Raw genomic sequence first — 14,829 nt, forward strand, 5'->3', positions numbered from 1 at the left:
AAGGGAAACTCTTGATTTTAGAAGAGGAAAAGCTGTACTCCCTTCATGATCCCCCTTTATTTAAATCTCTAGTTTTGGAAGCGTGAAGTGCTAAATAAGTACTGAATATTTCATCATGGGCTGGGGTGGGGGGATAGGGGGGGCAACAGTTTGGAACAGGAAACAATTGGTCCCTCACTGCTATCTCTGGAATCAAAGAGGGGATATAGCTATGTCAGAAGAGTGGAATGACACAAGAAGAAGGGCAGAGGGGGCACTCACCTGCAGGGTTTTCTTAGCTTGCTCCAAGTTTTCAGCATAGTGGCCATAGAGCTCCAGCTTCTGACAGAAACCCTCCAATCCTAGCCCCAAGTGCCCTCTCTCCAAGTGAAGCAGCAGAATCCTGTGTGCAAGGACAGCAGCTCACTGAGAGGGCTACATGATAACCAAAATTGCCTTGGCTCCCTCTACTTCAAGCCTTGTTCTATCCATCATTTTGGGGTCAGTCACCCCTCTCACACCCAGAAATTAAATCCAGGATACATATTCAAGGGATCTAGTGGGAACTAAACAGAATATTCTCTAAAACATTGGAAAGCTCACTTTCTAGGGTTAAAAGAAAACTCTACCCAGCAAGTGATCAGCATGTGGGTAGGCATATGAATAGTTTAGTTTAATAATATAGTACCTTATATGCACAATAGCTTATGGCTAATATTAAAAAAAAATTAGAATCAACAACTCCAAAAAACAAATTTTAAACACACAAATTAAAATACAAAATTAGCCCTTCTCTAAAATTAGTTACACCTGTAAAATCACCACCCATAAACTGATATAAGAAAATAAGAAAAAAAAAGTTTGAGTACATTATTTCACTGAGATCAAAAGTAGCCTCTCTTTCACTCACTTTTTTTCTTATTTTTATGGCAGATCAGGTAAATAGGGGAACAGCCCAAATAAACATTTTCAGGACATAGCAAATATTCTAATTTCTGAGCTGATGTGGTAAAAAGCATCTGGGCCAGGAATGGAGACAAACTATATATTTCTCAGGTGGCAGTACAGGTTACAAGACAATAAACAGCATGATTAGTTTTCAACCTGGCTAGACTGAGATGGACAAAGAATTATGTCTCTCAATACCAGCATATCTCCCTTCCAAATAGGCCATCTGTGTAGTATGGAAATGGAGGCCTATAAAGGCCCTCCCCTTAACAGACTGTTGCTTAAAATCAACGACCGAGTCCCAAATGAAGTGATCAGACAGCAAAGTGGAGTGCGGGATGTCATTGAGAGCAGGCATAGTAAAATGCGATGGGCTGGGCATATAGCGAGGCTCACTGAGGGCTGGTCTACACTAAGGGGAAAAATCGATATAAGATACGCAACTTCAGCTACGTGAATAACGTAGCTGAAGTCGGGTATCTTATATCGATAACTTACCTGTCCTCAGATCGATGTCCGGGCTCTCCATGTCGACGACGCCAGTGGAGTTCCGGAATCGATAGAAGCGCGTTCGGGGATCGATATATCGCGTCTAGATGAGACGCGATATATCGATCCCTGAAAAATCAATCGCTACCCGTCGATACGGCGGGTAGTGTAGACGTAGCCTGACAATCAATGGACTGCACCCTGTTGCCGAGTGGTACCCACAGGAACTGAAACAACCACTCGGCCGACCTCCAAAGAGATAGGAAGATTTTATCGTGAAAAGACATGGCCGCACATGGAGAAGGAAGGCCAGGATATGAGAAGAATGGAAGACGTGTTGTGATCGGCACAATCTATATGAGGGCTGAAGAACCGATCGATCAAGGTGATCAAGGTGTTTAAAATAACCAAATATTTCTCATAGCTATGGACATTCTGGCTATCTGGATAGATGTGCACAGGTCAGCAGCTCCCTGGGCATATCTCCAAGCCCCACCAAGGTTAGTTGTTATCTCCCACACACCCACTCTCCCACCCATGTGTGGTACTCCCTCAAGCCGGTCACTTACTGGCTGGTGCAATGTATGGATTCCAGGAGCCCGAAGATGCCTTCCCGCACAGCTGGCTGCAGTGTCCCTTTGGCCTTCAGAATTGTCAGAAAATACTAACCAGGAAAGAAGTACACAGAAGGGTTATACCCCACGGTCTACACAGGGAAGCAGCTACACTCAGCCTGCAGCAACACCAAGAAACTGCAGACACTCACTCTCTCCTTCCTCCTACCCCCCGCCCTCAACAGCAGTGAGAGCAAGCATAAGACAGCTCCTACTCTACTGGCATCAAGAAGGCAAGGCTATTCCTCAATGACTGTCTTTCCCCATCACCGTACACAAGTGATGAGCGCCCAAGGCAGCCCCACCACTACCCTCAGGAAAAGGTCAGCAATACTTAGGGCTTTATAGTCTCTTATTTTGTTTCACAGCAACAAATGAGAATATTATCACCTTCCTTATAAACTTAGTTTATTCCTCACTGGACCATCAAACTTTCTGGGCCAACCCCCTCATACCAGCAACCGTGCCACTGCACTGGAGGACCCTGGCCAGCACAAATTTATTTGAAGTCACAGGTCTCAGAGCCATGAACAGAGGGAGACTGCAAACAGCTGGAGGGTTTTTTGGTTTAAGTAGGTTAGGATTGTTTTTGTTCCTAAGTGGTAGAATTTTCAATAATAATGCAGAAAAGAAAGTGTTCAATAAGTTCTCCTGTTTTTTTATTTGGAAAAAAGCCAGATAATATAGTCTCATCATCATCTTTCTAGTTCAACAGTAAGTCAAGAGGATGTTAAACAGTAACAGCTACTAAAGTAAGATATTTTTAAAATCAGCAGGTCCAGATAATTTGCATCAAAGAGTCCCAAAAGAACTGGTGTAGGAGCTATATGGCCAATTAATGTCAATTTTCTATAAGTCTTAGAATACTAGGGAAGTTACAGAGGGCTGGCAGAAAGCTAATGTACCAATTTAAAAAAGGGTAAAGGGATGACCTAGGCAATTATAGGCGTGTCAGCCCAACATAGATTCCAGGAAAAGAAAAGCAATGGGTGATACAGGATTCGATTGATAAAGAATTAAAGGAATATAATTAATACTGGATTTAGGGACCCTGGTTTAAGTTTGGCTGATAAAGGTAAGGCAATCATAAAATCATAGACACATAGGACTAGAAGGGATCTCGATGGGTCATTTACTCCAGTCCCCTGCACTGAAGCCAGATTATCTAGACTGTCCAAACGGTATTTGTTTAATCTGTTCTTAAAAACCTTTAATGACTACACTAGCTAATTTGTTCCACTACTTAACTACCCTTACAGTTAGGAAGTTTTTCTTACTATCTAACCTAATCTCCCTTATTGCAAGTTACGCCCATTATTTTTTGTCCTGTCCTCAATGGATAAGGAGAACAATTTTATTAAGCTCCATTTTATAACAGCCTTTCATGTACTTAAAGACTGTTATATGTTCCCCTTTAGTCTTCTCTTCTCCATTCTAAACAAACCCATTTTTTTTTTCAATCTTTCCTCATCAGTGATATTTTCTAGACCTTTGTTGCTCTCCTCTGGACTTTCTCCAATCTGTACACATCTTTCCTGAAGTATGCTGCCCAGAACTGGACACAGTACTCCCAGTTAAGATCTTATCAGTGCTGAGTTGAGTGGGAGAATTACTTCTCATGTCTTACTCACAACATTCCTGCTACTATATCTCAGGATGACATTTACTTTTTTTGGCAACAGTATTACATTGTTGACTCATATTTAATTTGTGATTCACTATGACCCCAGATCCTTTTTGTACTACTGCTTCCTATGTAGTGATTTCCCATTTTGTATTTGTGCAATTGATTATTTCTTCCTAAATGTAGTACGGTGCACATTAGAATGGCCATACTGGGTCAGACCAAAGGTCGATCCAGCGCAATATCCTGTCTACCAAAAGTGACCAATGCCAGGTGCCCCAGAGGGAGTGAATCTAGCAGGTAATGATCAAGTGATCTCTCTCCTGCCACCCATCTCCACCCTCTGACAGAGGCTAGGGACACCATTCCTTACCCATCCTGGCTAATAGCCATTAATGGACTTAACCTCCATAAATTCATCTAGCTCTCTTTTAAACCCTGTTATAGTCCTAGCCTTCACAACCTCCTCAGGCAAGGATTTCCACAGGTTGACTGTGCACTGTGTGAAGAAGAGAAGAGAGACTGCTGAACTTGAATTAATATGCAAATTAGATACAATTAACTTAGGTTTGAATAGAGACTGGGAATGGTTGGGTCATTACACTAATTGAATCTACTTCCCCATGTTAAAATATCCTCACACCTTCTATGGGTCATCTCGATCATCACTTCAAAGGTTTTTTTCTCTCTCCTGCTGATGATAGCTCATCTCAACTGATTGACCTCTTACAGTTGGGATGGCTACTCCCACCTTTTCATGTTCTCTGTATGTATAAATATCTTCTTTCTGTGTGTTCCATTCTATGCATCCAATGAAGTGTGTTTAAGCCCACGAAAGCTTATGCTCAAATAAATGTGTTAGTCTCTAAGATGCCACAAGTACTCCTTTTTGTGTGAAGAACTTCATTTTATTTGTTTTAAACCTGCTGCCCATTAATTTCATTTGGTAGCCCCTAGTTCTTATAGGAACAAATAAATAACTTTTCCTTATTCACTTTCTCCACACTACATGATTTTATATACCTCTATCACATCCCCCCCCCAGTCTCCTCTTTTCCAAGCTGAAAAGTCCTAGCCTCTTTAATCTCTCCTCATATGGGACCCTCTCCAAACCCCTAATCATTTTAGTTGCCCTTCTCTGAACCTTTTCTAAATGCCAGTATATCTTTTTTGAGATGAGGAGACCACATCTTGACCTAGGCAATTATAGGCGTGTCAGCCCAACATAGATTCCATCTGTACGCCAGGATGGGTAAGAATGGTGTCCCTAGCCTCTGTCCGTCAGAGGATGGAGATGGATGGCAGGAGAGAGATCACTTGATCATTGCCTGTTAGGTTCACTCCCTCTGGGGCACCTGGCATTGGCCACTGTCGGTAGACAGATACTGGGCTAGATGGACCTTTGGTCTGACCCGGTACGGCCTTTCTTATGTTATGTTCTTATGTTCACAATTCATTTATTTTTAAGTCCAAAGGGGATCGCCAGCACAAAAAGGTTGAGAAACACTGGTTTATAGAGTTCTAGTCCCACCCCAAGGCATAATCTTAACAAAAACTCAAAAAGGTACAACTTCAAATGATCTCAGCTGACATCTTATCACTGGCTGTTCATCCAGACACTTCTTAAGTCTTTTGGCGCTCTGGCTGCCAGTGGAGGAATGCCAGATTCTTCCCTTCCTGGTGTCCCCTGACAAATGAAGTACTTAAACAGTCCTTGTTATCCTGCGTTTAAACCATCGTCCCAAACAGCTACAACTCACCCTGTGTGGGCTTCTATCTCCTCTGGGAGATTCTGGGAACCCTTTCCAGCTACCCCTGCCTAAGCTTTTGCTCCAAACAGTTCTGCCTCTCTAACCCCAGAGAGGGTCTTTTCCAGCCCTTCTCTTCCTATTTCCTCTTTACAGAACGTGCTCCTGGCCCTCCCCAGCTGGAACTGATAACTTCAATTTAATTAGCCCCAGGTGTACTCAAATAGCTAAACTGGACTCACAGAAGTAGCTATTTAGCCACAGGGGACTGGTCCCATTCCCTCCTAAATGGATCAGGCACACTATGACAGGCTTGATCATAGTCTATAAGTACCTACATGGGGAACACAGATTTGGTAATAGAAGACTCTTCGATCTAGTAGACAAAAGGTAAAACAATGGCTGGAAGTTGAAGCTAGACAAATTCAGACTGGGAGTAAGGGGCACATTTTTAGCAGTGGATGTAGCCAACTATTGGAACAAATTACCAAGGATTGTGGTGGACTCTCTACCATCGACATTTAAAATAAAATAAATAAATAAATCAAGATTTGATTTTCTAGATTTATTTTTTAAAAGAACTGCTCTAGTTTAAACAGATCCTAGTTCAGGGAAGTCCTATGGCCTGTGTTACAGAGGATATCAGAGATCATCAGGGTCCTTTCTGGCTTTATAATCTATCAATCTAGCCACAATGAAATCATACAAGCTTCAGGAAATTAAGCAAAGACACTTCTCAGTCCCAAAGAAAGCGTACAGCAAGAGTTTGCCTCCTACTCTATGAAAAAGGCATGTTGCTGTGTGACCACCGGTATGACCCCCAAACAAGACAGAAGAATGGGGGTATGACTCTACACCCCATATTCAACATAATAACATTATTACAATATGATTATGGCATAATTATGATGCATTTTGTACAAGATGGGTCATGTAAGATGTCATTGGAAAAGTTATGATTTGCTGAATATGATTATTCTATCTGTATGAATGTATCATTTTTCTATCTGAAGTTATGAATATTGACAATGTGTCTATATTTCACATGTAGTCACACCTGGGTGACACTCATTAGGCAAAATGCTTCCAGTCTAGATAGCTGGTTGTGAAGGGCCTATTCTAGGTAATAGGCCATTAGAAAGAACAATAGGCCTTAGGTGAGCTTTCCTGAGAATGCTCCAGGCAGCCTGTAAATAATGGCTGCTATGACTCAACAAGGTATGCAAGGGCATGTGACTAGGCCACATGACGCAGAACTCCATCATGGATACCAATGTTTTTCCCCAAAAGGTTCCGGCCATATGCTAAAGCTATATAAGGCAGGGAGTGACATCATCAGTTGTTCTTCACTCCCACACAACTGAACACCTATAATAAGCTCCAAAAGAAAAGGACTTGGAACCAGGGGTGAGGATTCCAAATTGCAAAACAAGTGCAGCTTGTGCCTTGAGAATCTGCAAGCCTGCTTGTATCATCAGTCAGGGTAAGAGATTGTTAATTCAAATCCTAGCCTTCTAGTATGTTAAGCTTAGTTTGCGTTTTTGTTTATTTACTAGGTAATCTGCTTTGATCTGTTTGCTGTCACTTATAATCACTTAAAATCTATCCTTTTTGTGGCAGAGCTCTGACCTTGCTCCTGTGGGTCCTGTGCTTCTAGGCGCTTTATGCTAGCCTCAGTGGCTCACTGTGACCCTCCACGTAGCCCTTCTCTCTCTAGGGCCAGGGTTACAGTCTACTGAGCCCTTTTCATCATAGGCCTGCAAGGAGGTTGGTGAGAGAACTCCCACAGTCTCTGTTCAGCCTCCTGTCCTGACAGGGACCTGACTTCCCCTTCCAGGAGCTGTTCCTGTAGTGGTGGGTTGGGGGGAACCCGGGCCCGCCCTCTACTCCGGGTTCCAGCCCAGGGACCCTAATGGTAGCAGTTGTTGGCAGCCAACCTTTCACTGCCAGAGTTGCTACATTTCCCTGGGCCACTTCCCCACAGCTCTCCTGCTTCTCCCTTCTTCACCCTTAGCTTAGGGCTCCTTTAACGATGTTTTAGGGTGTCTTCAGTAACCAGCCCTTCAGCCGCACTTCCTCTCCTCTGGCTCCCTCACTCCCCTGCCTGACTGGAGTGAGCCCTTTTTATAGTATCAGCAGGGCCTTAATTAGAGTCAGGTGGTCACATTAACTGAATGGCCTCACCTGACTCTTTACAGCTTAATTAGAGTCAGGTGTTCTCATTAGCCTGGAGCAGCCCCTGCTCTGGTCAGTCAGGGAACAGAAAACTGTTAATCCAGTGGCCAGTATATCTGCCTTCTGCTATACCCAACTGGCCTGGGTCTATCACATTTTGTAGTTAATAAACTTATTTTATGTTTTAATCTAAACCAGTAAGTTTGGAATGAAGTGCTTGGGAATCTTAGCTCAAGAGGTAGGAGGTGGCGTATTTCCTCTCCACATTGAGGGAGGGGCGAACTCTAGGAGGTTATGCTGTACAGTTTCATGTGCAGTGCAAGATGGTATAATTTAGAGTTTATACTCCAGAAGGGGATGCGTGCCTGGGGAGCTGGGGGTTATCTTGGCTGTAGCCTCTGTATTGTTGATTCATGCAGTGGCTGGTCAGAAAGCCTGCATGAAATTGCAGCTGGGTCTGTCTCTACCTGTGTTAATAGCTGGTGGTATGGTGCTGGTGGTAGGACCAGGAGTGTGTCTGCAGCTTGTCACAGCAGCACAGTGTGAGAGGGAGCCCAGGCTGGAGAGTCAGAGGGCTCAGTGATACCCCAGTTCCAGGTGGCACCCAGGGGGGAACCCCTCACAGGAGGGATGGCAAAAGGGAACCTACTAGCCCTTGGACGCCCACACATCAGGGTGTCACTACATCATGAGGAAGCCCTGATACTCACTGTGGTAACCAAGTCCAGCTGCTCCAGGTATTTCTGCTCCGTTTCCACCAGTTCCTTGGCTGTCCGGCTACGTTTCCTCTCCCAGCGGGCCCTCTGCTCTTCCACAGTGTTTACTGCAGCCACAGGCTGCAGTAGCATGATGCTTATGATTGATTCAAGGCTGGGGATGACAGCTGATCTCTTTCCCTGAAGTAATAAAAGCCATAAAGACCTGTGATAAAAGTGCATCCTGGATAGTGGGATTTTGTGCACTGCTACCGTTTACCCTTTATTATGTAGGGAAAGGAAACAGAAAGGTTACTAACCAGTAAATGTTATTCTTTGAGAAATTCTTGTGTGAATTTATACTTGTGGGCTGTGACACCCCCCAATGTCAAACTGCAGAACTGTGTTGAAAATGTGAAACAGGCAGAAAAAAAAGAGGTTACAAAAAGCAAAAAATGCAATAATGGGAATTTCAACTATCCTCATATTGACTGGGTACATCACCTCATGAATGGATGCAGAGGTAAAAATTTTAAACACAGCTTGTTGGGATAGTTTGTCCTGGAACCCACAAGGGGACACAGGATCTGGTCCAAAAGGCAACTATAGCTAAATTGCTCCATAGCAACCATAAGGTAATTACATTTAACATCCTTGTAGAGGGGAAAAATATCAAAGAAACCCACCACAGTAGCATTTAACTTCTAAGTGGGGAACTACACTAAAATGAGGACGCTAGTTAAATGGAAAAGAAAAGGAACAGTCACAAGAGTGAAATGCCTGCAAACTGCATGGAAACTATTTTAAAACACCATAATAGAGGCTCAAACTAAACGTATACCCCAAATAAAAAAAAAAAAGTAAGAGAACCAACAAAATCCCACCATAGTTAAACAGCAGAGTAAAAGGGGTGGTTAGAGGCAAAAAGGCATCCTTTTAAAAGTAGAAATTAAATCCTAGTGAGGAAAATACATTCTAGTGAATCAAGTATAAAAGTATAAGATGGCAGACCAAGAAAGAATCAGAAGAGCAACTAGATAAGGACACACAAACTAACAGCAAAAAATTTTAAGTCCATCAGAAGTAGGAAGCCTTCCAACCAGTTGGGCCACTGGATGATCAAGGTGCTAAAGGAGCACTCAAGAAAGCCAAGGCATTGCAGAGAAGATGAATGAATTCTTTACGTCAGTCTTCACTGGAGAGCATGTGGGAGAGATTCCCACACTGAGCCGTTCCTTTTATGTGACAAATATAAGCAACTGTCCCAGAGTGAGGTGTCAATAGAGGTGGTTTTGCAACTAAATGATAAATTTAATTCTCGGCCTTCTGGCTAGAGAGGTGAAAACATTATCTAAGTTACCAAGACCAGATAGTGTTCAGAGTTCTGAAGGAACTCAAATATGAAATTGCAGAACTTCTAACTGTGGTATGTAACCTATTGCTTAAATCAACCTCTGTACCAGATGACTGAATAGCTAATGCAATCCCAATTTTTAAAAAAAGGCTTCAGAGGCGATCCTGGCAGTTACAGGCCTGTAAATTTAACTTCAGTACCAGCAAATTGGTTGAAACTAGAGTAGAGAAGAGAATTTTCAGACACATAGATGAACATAATTTATTCAGAAGAGTCAACGTGGCTTTTGTAAAGGAAAATTATGTCTCACCAATCTATCAGAATTCTATATGGATGCCATGAGGGGGTTCTATGAGGGTGTGGATAAGGGTGATCCAGTTGATGTAGTATACTCAGACTTTCAAAAAGCCTTTAACAAAGTCCCACTCCAAAGGCTCTTAAGGAAAGTAAGCATTTATGGGATAAGAGGGAAGGTCCTCACGGATCAGTCACCAGATAAAATATAGTAAACAAAGGGTAGGAATAAATGGTCAGTTTTCACAATGGAGAGAGGTAAGTAACGTGGTCCCCCAAGGATATGGACTATGCTGTTCAATATATTTACCCCTGGAAAAAGGGGTAAATAGTGAGATGGCAAAATTTGCCGACCATTCTAAATTACTCAAGATAGTTAAATCCCAAGCTGACTGCGAAAGTTATAAAGGGACCTCACAAAACCAGGTGGCTGAGTAGCAAAATGGAAGATGAAATTTGGCGTTGATAAATGCAAAGTAATGAACATTGCAAAAAATAATTCCAACTATCCATACAAAATGATGGAGTCTAAATTACCAGTTATCACTCAAGAAAGAGAACTTGGAGTCCTTGTAGATAGTTCTCTGAAATCATCCACTCAATATGCAGTGGCGGTCAAAAAAGTTAACAGAATGTTAGGAACCATTAGAAAACAGATAGATAATAGGACAGAAAATAGCATATGAATGGCTTTCATACAATGATAGGTTAAAAAGACTGGGGCTGTTCAGCTTATAAAAGACACAACACAATATAGGTCTATAAAATCACAGATGATGTAGAGAAAGTGTTATTTACCTCTTCACATAACACAAGAACCAATGAAATTAATAAGCAGGTTTAAAACAAACATAAGGAAGTACTTCAAAGAATGCATACAGTCAACTTGTGGAACTCATTGCCAGGGGATGTCATGAAGGCCAAAAGTATAACTGGTTCAAAAAAGAATTAGGTAAGTTCATGGAGGATACGTCCATCGATGGCTATTAGCCATGATAGTCAAAACCCCATGCTTCCGGTGTCCCTAAACCTCTGAGTGCTCAGTAGCATAATTCATACCAAATCAAGATGTTATGGAGAAGGGGACATGTGAAAGAAACCTGATATTTTTTCTGAGATCACAAATTTGGCTGATAAACTATAATTGTGCTGACATAATATACTTAGAATTCTATGAGGCATTTGATTTAGTCCTGCATGGCATTCTGATAAAAAAAAGTTAATTAGCATTATACAAAGTCAATTTAGCCCATATTAATTGTATTAAGCTCTGGTTCACTGACAGATCTCAGGAAGTAGTTGTAAGCTGGGGATCACAGATTTTGAGGCCGGAAGGACCATTAGATCACCTAGTTTGACCTTCTGTTTAACACAGACCATGGAATTTTACCCAGCTACCCCTGTACTGAACCCAATAATTTGTGTTTGACTAATATTTTCCTGAAAGACATCCAATTCTTGATCTGAAGACTTCAAGAGATGGAAAATCCAGCACTTCCTGTGGTAGCTGTTTGTTCTAGTAGTTCACTGTTAACATTTTTTGCCTTATTTCTGATCTAAATCCATCTGGCTTCAGCTTTCAGCTAGTGGTTCTTATGACGCTTTTCTCCACTAGGCTGAAAAGCTTTTATATCCAATATTTTCTTCCATTGAAGGTACTTGTACACTGTCATCAAGTTATCTGTTACCCTAAGAGCACTCCAATGCCAGAGGGCAAGGTACCACCTGGTATGTAGCAGTCTCAGCAGGCCTGACCAGCTCACTGCTTCCTAGGCACCTTCTAAATAAACAACAGTGCATTGTAATACATCATTGGAGAACTAGTAACTCAAAGATCATTAATATGAGTCAACAGTGTGATGCTGTTGCAAAAAAAGCAAGCATGATCCTGGGATGCATTAACGGGTGTGTTGTGAGCAAGACACTGGAAGTCATTCTTCCGCTCTACTCTGCACTGGTTAGGCCTCAATTGGAGTATTGTGTCCAGTTCTGGGCACTGCATTTCAAGAAAGATGTGGAGAAATTGGAGAGGGTCCAGAGAAGAGCAACAAGAATGATTAAAGGTCTTCAGAACATGACCTGTGAAGGAAGGCTGAAAGAATTGGGTTTGTTTAGTTTGGAAAAGAGACGACTGAGAGGGGACATGATAGCAGTTTTCAGTTATCTAAAACGGTGTCCTAAGAAGGAGGGAGAAAACTTGTTCACCTCTAAGGATAGAACAAGAAGCAATGGGCTTAAACTGCAGCAAGGGAGGTTTAGGTTGGACATTAGGAAAAAGTCCATAACTGTCAGGGTGGTTAAACACTGGAATAAATTGCCTAGGGAGGTTGTGGAATCTCCATCTCTGGAGATATTTAAGAGTAGGTTAGATAAATGTCTATCAGGGATGGTCTAGACAGTATTTGGTCCTGCCATGAGGGCAGGGGACTAGACTCGATGACCTCTCAAGGTCTCTTCCAGTACTAGAATCTATGAATCTATTATTGTGTGATGGATGTATGGTTAACCTGCAAAGAATTACACAGATGTGCTGGAAATATGTGACTAAAATGTTGTCTAAATCAGGCATGTCAGGAAAAGCTGAAACACATTTTTTTCTTAGACAAAGGTTGTGAATCCCCCATCTGCTGAGCAAGCCCTGGACAATTGAGATACATCAGCATGTAAACAAAGCAGTCAGCTCACAGGTAGGGGGAAAGATTTCACTTGCACTGTAAAATTGCAACAAGGAACATCACATGGGAACTCACGGGGGTGGGGGGGGGAGCAGAAACCTTGATCAAGATGGCATTGCCCCCCTGGAGGACAGAAGAGACAAACCTCAGGGGACCTTCCACGGTCTTGACATCAGGACACTGAAATTTGGGGACTATATGTAACTGGGCAAGAGGCTTTGGGTCATCCTTCACTGAGGCAAAGAAATGAAGTGCTCTGAGCTCTCTCTTGGATCCTGGCTAAAGCCTGGCCAGCCTGCTGGAAGAATGGCTGTGGTGAGAAAACTACTTTCAACGAAATACTTTAGCTTATTAAGTCTATTTTTACTTTTGTTTGTAACCAATTCTATACTTATTCCCCTTCTACATGGTATCAGGTAAATCTGTGTTCTATTGTTAAACTCATTTTACTTTTACTATAAACCAACTCAGAGCCATGTACTGAAGTGGACGGTGTGTCAATTGGAGTTAAGCTAACCAGCTGCAAATTTGATAAGGTTTTGCGAGGTTGAACACTGCAGAAAAATGTTTTGGGGAAGAATGTGGGGTTAGAAGGGTTATTGAGGGCCCCCAGCAGTGCAAGCCAGAGGGAGACCTTCATCCTTGTATTCTAGCTGTTGGGGTCACAGTTGTGAGCCACAGCAGCATAGCATATAAGGCACCCGAAGTTGCTAGGCAGTTGTTGAATGAACCCCTTTCTGGCATGGATTGCTCCCAAAAGCATCACATCATCTCTCAGTTTTCTTTTGGGTAAGTTAAACAGAGCTTGTTAAGTCTTGCACTGTAAGGCATTTTTTCCAGCCCTCAAGTCATTTTTGTGGCTCTTCTCTACATTCTCTTCTGGTGGCAACACTCTAAAAAGTATGCTGGAAAAAGTTAACTTTATGCAGTATTCTCGTATCAGTCTCACCAATACCATATACAGAGATTATTTTTCTCTCTCTATTCACTGTTTATATATCAATGATTGCATTAAGTCACTTTGCCACTGCATTGCACTGGGAGCTCATGTTGAGTTGTTTTTCCACTATGACCCCTAAAATCCTTTTCAGTCACTGCTTTCCAGGATACAGTCCCACATTCTGTAGGTATGGTGTGCATTCATCGTTACTAGGTGGAGGACCTTGCATTTGGCTGTATTAAAATTCATTTTGTTTGAATGGACCCAGACTGATAAGCAATCCAGATGACTCTTGTATGACTGTCTTGTCCTCATTTGTCACTGTCAATCTTTGTGTCAATTTTTCTTTAAATCACTAATGAGTTTTTATTTACTTCTAGACCCTTTATAAAAATACTGAATAGCATGGAGCCTTGAACACCCTGTGGAATCCCAATAGAAACACACACATTCAGTGATGATTCAACTTTCACAACTACTTTAAGATTTGTCAGTTCTTAATCCATTTAACATGTGCTTTATTGATATTGGATAGTGCTAATTTTGGGAATAGACTATGGCAGGGGTGGCTAAATGCAGCTCTTTTACATTTTAGAGTGCAGCTCACGGAGCCCCTCATGGTGTGGGGTTGGAGGGGGAGGAGAGACTTCTGCCCTGAAGTAGGATGGTGGCACTAGAGGCTTCTGCCCAGCCAGGAGAAGGGTCTAGGGCAGGGGTCGTCAGCCTTTCAGAAGCGGTGTGCCAAGTCTTCATTTATTCACTTTAATTTAAGGTTTCACGTGCCAGTAATACATTTTAATGTTTTTTAGAAGGTGTCTCTCTATAAGTCTATATATTATATAACTAAACTATTGTTGTTGTTATTGTTGTTGTTGGAGCAGGTCGGGATACAGTTGCAGCTGTTGTTGGAGCAGGTCGGGATACAGTTGCAGCTGTGTGATGGGAAAAAGGGATTGACTTCCTTATAAAGATACATTTTTGCAAAGAAGAAACATAGTCTAGTCAGTCTCTGTGAACAACACCATGCACAGCACTCACTCAGGGAAAGTTCGAATTTTCGGAATTCGCTTTCATTGCCTGGGGGATTGCACTGCAGATCAGACAAGCGGGGCAGGACAGCAGAATCCATGGAGCAGCCAGGCATGGTAAGCCAAAAACTTTTGGCTGCTTAAAAGTGAATGTATACCACTGTCCTCTTGCTACAGGCAATCCTGAAAGCATAAACTCTGCCCCTATTGCACCCCCTCACGTCTGTTCCCTGGGAAAGATCCCTGTATGCTGCCACTCTGCAGCC

At 42.3% G+C, this 14,829-nt stretch overlaps 1 protein-coding gene across 7 annotated transcripts in view; it reads right to left on the minus strand.

The window, feature by feature from the left end:
* The window catches only part of ARHGEF39 (Rho guanine nucleotide exchange factor 39), a 70,070-nt gene that overhangs the window by 51,656 nt on the left and 3,585 nt on the right, over positions 1–14,829 (minus strand). For 3 of the 7 annotated variants that reach the window (XM_039545061.1, XM_039545060.1, XM_039545065.1), the window contains exons 2-4: positions 8,288–8,473; positions 1,986–2,080; positions 262–382 (exon numbers count right to left, since the gene is read on the minus strand). In XM_039545061.1, the coding sequence (XP_039400995.1) occupies positions 262–382; positions 1,986–2,080; positions 8,288–8,473 (402 nt within the window). Of the gene's footprint in view, positions 1–261; positions 383–1,985; positions 2,081–8,287; positions 8,474–12,740; positions 12,951–14,829 lie in introns of those variants that run through there. The other 4 variants (XM_039545063.1, XM_039545064.1, XM_039545062.1 and 1 more) reach the window with 4 other exon arrangements.

The sequence above is a fragment of the Mauremys reevesii genome, linkage group 6, assembly GCF_016161935.1.
Source record: "Mauremys reevesii isolate NIE-2019 linkage group 6, ASM1616193v1, whole genome shotgun sequence".
Classification (NCBI taxonomy): Eukaryota; Metazoa; Chordata; order Testudines; family Geoemydidae; genus Mauremys; species Mauremys reevesii.